This window comes from Lipotes vexillifer, unplaced genomic scaffold (assembly GCF_000442215.2).
Source record: "Lipotes vexillifer unplaced genomic scaffold, Lipotes_vexillifer_v1.1 scaffold217, whole genome shotgun sequence".
Lineage (NCBI taxonomy): Eukaryota > Metazoa > Chordata > Mammalia > Artiodactyla > Lipotidae > Lipotes > Lipotes vexillifer.
Window position 1 is genome coordinate 8,715,352 of NW_006788200.1, and position 7,053 is coordinate 8,722,404.

The window sequence follows — 7,053 nt, forward strand, 5'->3', positions numbered from 1 at the left end:
AACTTTGTTTTCTGAGAAAAATCTATGAATCTGAGATGTTGCCCCTTTGAACAATTCTTGTGAATGTTTCAGAATGTGCATGGGGATATGCATGAGATTTGGTTGAATTTTCCACCATTGGAAACCACACAGGGAATTTAATTTCACAATAATATGCAATGCAATAGTGGGGTGAGTAATTTGCCCATTCTTGGGGGAAAATCACTGGATGAAGAACAACCTATGGTAAGTTTAACTCTCACAGAAGAAAATGGTAGGTATCAACACTAGTCTCAGACCTCCTAAGGTCCAGATCGTGACAATCAGTGACAACCTTTGAGATGCGTGCTCTTCAGCAACATGGTTGTCAAAGCCTGCTAAAGATTTAATCTCAGTATATTAAGGAGCTGTTGACAGAATTCTCCAGGCTCACTGAATTTTCCAGTCTCACTGAATTCTCCAATCTCTGGTGCGTACTCACCACACATTTTAAATACCACTCATATCTGTGCATTATAAACATCCACTGCAAGAAAATTACCAGGCAACTTCATGGCTACATGGCAAACATTCAGGCAATTTACATAGGAAATAGTTTCAGAAATACCTTTCTTCATGTAAAGGATGTTGGGTGACAATTCCATAAAATTGGTGATGTTGACACTTACCTGCTCATCCTACAAGTACTTCCAGAAGAAGACTTCACCTCTTTAAGGATTATCTCAGGACTCTGGAATAAAAAGAAAATGCCTTGGTCCTTCCTTCCAGAATTTTCTTTCCATTGAATGTAAAAAAAAAAAAAAAAAATCCCATATTCTGCCAACCTAATGCAAGACAGAGAGACGGGAGATACATCTCTTTAACATTACCTTACCTCCAATTAAATTAGGTTCTTTGAAGCTAAAAACAAGATAGTATGTGGAGACAGCTATCACCCTTGGCATTCTTGCTTTTTGGGCTCTGGGTAAAAAGTAGAGGAAACACCCCCTTTCTGAATAATGCTATAGTTGTTGTTTTATTGCTCTATCTTCAGTAGTGTTTTCTTTTCTTCTGAAGCATAGCTAATTGTTAATTTATAGTCAACAAGTACCAATGCCTTAGCTATTTTTATCTTTTGTTTACCTAAAAGATAACTGATCTGGACACTTCAAAAAATTCAATATCAATAAAATACAGGGGGGGCTTCCCTGGTGGCGCAGTGCTTGAGAGTCCGCCTGCCGATGCAGGAGGCGTGGGTTCGTGCCCCGTTTCGGGAGGATCCCACGTGCCGCGGAGCGGCTGGGCCCGTGAGCCATGGCCGCTGAGCCTGCGCGTCCGGAGCCTGTGCTCCGCAAATGGGAGAGGCCACAACAGTGAGAGGCCCGCATAACGCAAGAAAAAATAAATAAATAAATAAAATAAAATAAAATAAAATAAAATAAAATACAGGGGACTGTTCTAGAATAAACAGATGTAACACCAATACAATCATGAAACTTGGTTTAAAAACAAATTTTCTAAGACATTCCTTATGTCAAGTGGTTAAGAAAATAAGTGCATTTGTAAAAGGAATTCAAGACTGAATATGAATTCTTATTTAAGTTGAAGGAAACTGGGGGAGGATAATGGAAGGATAATTTAAAAAAGTTATTAGGGACTGGATTTTAGTTAATATGGATTATTGTTACTTCGGTACATTGAGAGACACTACTTGAAAATATTCCATTTAGATTGCCATCAGTCTGAAAGAAAGGATTGGGATTTCCTTAATGTTTTGGAAAAAATAAACACTCGGAAAGGACGCAGGGTGGCGCTGCAGCATTAGAAGTAGAAGGAAGAAAGCTACCAGTCTGCGCTCCTCTAGCCAGATGCTCTGCTAAAGAAGCAAGCAGGAAAAGGAGGGTTTCTAAGGCAGTTGCTCCGGGAAATCAGGGCCATAGGCATCTCCACTTATCCCAGTGTCTGAGTGATACTGGGAGATAGATCAGCGACAACGTGAATCCGAGCTGGGTCAAGTTTGCTGGGAGACGAGAGAGCGATGGAGGCAGGAGAGAGAAAGAAATGCTTTCTGAAACAAAGGCAAGTCTTGATATTCTTTGTTTTGCTGGGCATAGCTCAGGCTGGTTCTGAGCCTAGGCGTTATTCAGTGGCCGAGGAAATGGAGAGTGGCTCCTTTGTGGCCAATCTGTTGCAAGACTTGGGGTTGGAGGTAGATGATCTAGCTGCTCGGGCCCCCCGGGTCGTTTCCAAAGGGAAAAAAATGCGTTTGCATTTTGATAGGCAGACGGGGGATTTATTGTTAAATGAGAAACTGGACCGGGAGGAGCTATGTGGCCCTACCGAGCCCTGTGTACTACCTTTCCAGATGTTACTGAAAAATCCCTTGAAGTTTTTCCAGGCTGAGCTACAGATTAGGGACATAAATGATCATTCTCCAGTTTTCCTAGACAAAGAAATAATACTGAAAATTTCAGAAAGTATCACTCCTGGAACTACTTTCCTAATAGAGCGTGCCCAGGACTTAGATGTAGGAAGCAACAGTCTCCAAAGTTATGCAGTCAGCCCCAATTCCCACTTCCATCTTAAATTACAAGACAGTTCCGACGGCACAATATTACCACAGCTGGTGCTGGACAAAGCACTGGATAGAGAGGTACAGCCTGAGATCAGATTAACCATCACAGCGCTGGATGGCGGGATTCCACCCAGGTCTGGGACCGCCCTAATCTGCATTGAAGTCTTAGACATCAATGATAATGCCCCCGAGTTTGCAAAGCTGCACTATGAGGTGCATGTCCTTGAAAACAGCCCCATTGGATCCCAGGTTGCCATTGTCTCTGCCAGAGATTTAGATATTGGAACCTATGGAGAAATATCTTATTTACTTTCCCAAGCATCTGAAGATATTCGGAAAACATTTAGAATAAACGCAAAATCGGGAGAACTCCTTTTAACACAGGAACTGGATTTTGAATCTATTCAGACTTACACATTAAATATTCAGGCGACAGATGGTGGGGGCCTTTCTGGCAGTTGTGTTGTGTTTGTCCAAGTGATGGATTTGAATGACAACCCGCCGGAACTGACCATTTCAACGCTTATCAGTGAGATCCCAGAAAACTTGCAGGAGACTGTAATTGCTGTATTCAGCGTTTCAGATCCTGACTCTGGAGAAAACGGAAGGATGGTTTGCTCCATCCAAGATGATCTTCCCTTCATTCTTAAACCCTCTGTTGAGAATTTTTACAGTTTAGTCACAAACACAGCCCTGGACCGAGAAACAAGATCCGAATATAACATCACCATCACCGTCACAGATATGGGGACACCGAGACTGAAAACCCAGCACACCATAACCGTGCTGGTGTCCGACGTCAACGACAACGCCCCCGCCTTCACCCAGACCTCCTACACCCTGTCCGTCCGCGAGAACAACAGCCCCGCCCTGCACATCGGCAGCGTCCGCGCCACAGACAGAGACGCGGGCGCCAACGCCCAGGTCACCTACTCGCTGCTGCCGCCCCTCGACCCGCACGTGCCCCTGGCCTCCCTGGTATCCATCAACCCGGACAACGGCCACCTGTTCGCCCTGAGGTCCCTGGACTACGAGGCCCTGCGGGCGTTCGAGTTCCGCGTGGGCGCCGCCGACCGCGGCTCGCCCGCGCTCAGCAGCCAGGCGCTGGTGCGCGTGCTCGTGGCGGACGACAACGACAACGCGCCCTTCGTGCTGTACCCGCTGCAGAACGCCTCGGCGCCCTGCACCGAGCTGGTGCCCAGGGCGGCCGAGGCGGGCTACCTGGTGACCAAGGTGGTGGCGGTGGACGGCGACTCGGGCCAGAACGCCTGGCTGTCGTACCAGCTGCTCAAGGCCACGGAGCCCGGCCTCTTCGGCGTGTGGGCGCACAACGGCGAGGTGCGCACGGCCCGGCTGCTGAGCGAGCGCGACGCGGCCAAGCACAGGCTGCTGGTGCTGGTCAAGGACAACGGCGAGCCGCCGCTCTCGGCCAGCGTCACGCTGCATGTGCTGCTGGTGGACGGCTTCTCACAGCCCTACCTGCCGGCCCCGGAAGCGGAAGCGGCGGACGCGGCCCCGACTGCCCCGCTCACCGTCTACCTGGTGGTTGCCTTGGCGTCGGTGTCGTCGCTCTTCGTCTTCTCGGTGCTAGTGTTCGTCGCGGTGCGGCTGTGTAGGAGGGGCGGGGTGGGTCGCTGCTCGGTGCCCGAGGGCCCCTTTCCGGGCCACCTGGTGGATGTCAGCGGCACAGGGACCCTGTCCCAGAGCTACCAGTACGAGGTGTGTCTGACGGGAGGCTCTGGGACTTTCAAGTTCCTCAAGCCGGTTATCCCAAACTTCCTTACTAAAGATGAGGAGAGGGTTAGTGAGGCAAACCCCAATTTCAGGAATAGTTTTGAATTCAGTTAAATTTTAATAAGGGTCTATGATGCCTAGCCTCAGTTAAATTGTGGAAAGTTCTTTTTGACTGCCTTGCCCATTGGAGTTGTTTTCTTTGTATTTGAAATGTAACTATCTTATTCCAATTCAGCGCATGTTACTGGTGTTTCTAGATGTGCTGCTCTGGGGTATAATGAATGCAAATTTTCTTTCTTACTGTTAATATCACTGTAACTTAATTCGATTTAATGTGTGAAAGTATATTTTGTATTTTCTGAAGTTAATTTTTAGAGCACTTTTTTTCAAAATTCACCTTCCACAGTCCCTAGGTAATTTTTGCATTCCTACGTTTTTGAAAGTTTACAATAAGTACATAGGGTAACTCTTTTATCCTACCCAGAATATTTGTGTTTGTATAGAGTATTCTCTTAGGCTAGTTTAAACTTTCTTCTTGTGAACTTGCATTGGCTAAAACCATTAACATAGGTACATTCATGAATAACAAAGCACCCTCTCACACTTTTCTGAATATATACTTCCTTAAAATGTTCTACCTGATTATTATGATTCTTTAGAGACTGTGAAAACCTTGACTGTTGGATTCTACAAATCATTCACATTAAAAGTCTTCAATAAATCAACTACCAATATTCTAAAATGTAGTTAAATAAATAGCAATGTCCAGTCATTTTTAGACATGCTAATTATTCGTGCTTTTTATTAAAAATTTAAAAACCTCTGATTGTTTCAATCCCTCCATTTAAAAATCTGTTTTAATTATTTGAAACCATCTATTCTTTGAGTACTTCATTAAAATCCAAAAGATCTGAGAGAGTACATGTTTTTGTCCATGACCAAATTTTAGAAACTTCATATGTAATTTGGCATTGCATTTTAAAAAAATATCTGGAGCATTTATGATTCAATTGGAAATAAGCCCATGGAAAAAATATTTATCTTGGTTTGCTCATTCTATTTTTTTTTCGCTGACTACTTCCATTTTCCCTCTTTCAGTTTCCTAGACTTTTCAATGCTTTTTTGTTTCCTTTTTGGTGCTTGAGTTATGTTTCTCAGTAGCTCTCCATTTATTGCATGATTAGCACAATGACTGCAAGACTAGGTTCTTCATAAAAATTTTAAATGACTGATTGAAGGAAAGAAATGTCTTTATTTCATCTGTGATATACTGACACACAAATACATTAAAATACTCACAGGACAAATTTTGCTGGAATTAAATGCTCTCTGATTTAATTTTTGGTTATTAACAGAACTTCACTGTTATTCAAACATTATGCAGTTATTAGTGCTTGGTGTCTCTTTCCTTCAAGGTATTTTTCCTTTTTCTTTTTCTGCTTAATTTTAATCTCCTCTCCTGCCCACTAGCTTAAGGAATCCACATGGGGAAATTGTGTTTTCAATTTTATGATTTGTATTTTCCTTCCATAATTCCTTAAATGATTCATTTAACTTTCTTTATTCTTATTTATTTCTTGCAGTTCAATTTCTGATCCACACATTAAAACGGAATTTTAATTTTTAATGTACTTCAGGCTATCTTAAAATTTTTATATTATTTTGTTTATTTGAACATACTATTAAAATTATAATATAAAATTTAAAGGTCTCATTTTGAGTGTAGCATTCATATAGAGAAGTATCTTGGTATCAAATTATTACCTGTAGGATCTTGGATAAGTCATATAATTTGTCCCCCCAGAAATGATAACAGCTATTTAAATAGCTTGCAGTTATGTCCAAATAAGATAACATAAGGATAAGAAGTGTAATTTTGTTATTTTTAGTATCACTAATATTAAGAGTAAATTTAATAAATGGTCCTTCATATAACATTACTTATAATTGTGAAGAAGCTATATTGAACACATGATATTTGTGCTGTTTCATTGCTCTGCCCAAAACCTTGCAATAGCTTCCTTTCACTCTTAGAATAAAATCCAGCCACCTGTTATTTGGCCCCTGCCTCCCTGTCCAGCCTTCTCTTCCCACTTACTCTTTTTAATAGGTGATATTTATGTTTCTTTTTTAAAAATGTCTATTTATTTATTTTTGGCTGCATTGAGGCTTCGTTGCTGCGTGCCAGCTTTCTCTAGTTGCCAAGAGCTGGGGCTGCTCTTTGTTGTGGTGCACGGGCTTCTCATTGTGGTGGCTTCTCTTGTTGCAGAGCATGGGCTCTAGGGCATGCGGGCTTATTTAGTCCTCACCATGTGGGATCTTCTGGACCAGGGCTCGAACCTGTGTCTCCTGCATTGGTAGGTGGATTCTTAACCACTGCGCCACCAGGGAAGCCCCCTACTTACTCTTGAGACACTGAACTTTGGGTACACTAACCTACCTTCATTATCTAGAATAGCTATGCTTTACTGTCCCCGGGCCTCTGCATTTCTTATATATGGAATCTTCCCATTTTAGTTTTAGCCTGGCAAACTTCTTCTCATCCTTCATATTCCAGATTAAATGGGACATCTTTGGGAAATTTTCTGAATCCCCCCCATTAAGTTAGGTCTCCATATTGTATACTTCCAGTGCACTCATAATACATTTCCTGTATAGTACTGTTTAAACATCTGTTTAAATTCTGTTCACCCCATTAGATGGGAAACTCTATAAGATATATAGACATAGTCTGTCTTATTACCACAATACATCTAACTTCTACAAATGCAATAAATATCGGTTTC

General features: G+C 42.5%; 1 protein-coding gene across 1 annotated transcript; it reads left to right on the forward strand.

Annotated features, from left to right (window-relative positions):
- Positions 1–1,825: 1,825 nt before the first annotated feature.
- Positions 1,826–4,557, forward strand: PCDHB2 (protocadherin beta 2). Its single transcript, XM_007461486.1, has one exon. The coding sequence runs from the start codon at positions 1,997–1,999 to the stop codon at positions 4,379–4,381; it is 2,385 nt and encodes a 794-aa protein (XP_007461548.1). The 5' UTR covers positions 1,826–1,996; the 3' UTR covers positions 4,382–4,557.
- Positions 4,558–7,053: the final 2,496 nt, after the last annotated feature.

Excerpts from the sequence above, each read along its gene's own strand:
- PCDHB2 (XM_007461486.1), top strand. The coding sequence starts at position 1,997 with ATGGAGGCAGGAGAGAGAAAGAAATGCTTTCTGAAACAAAGGCAAGTC.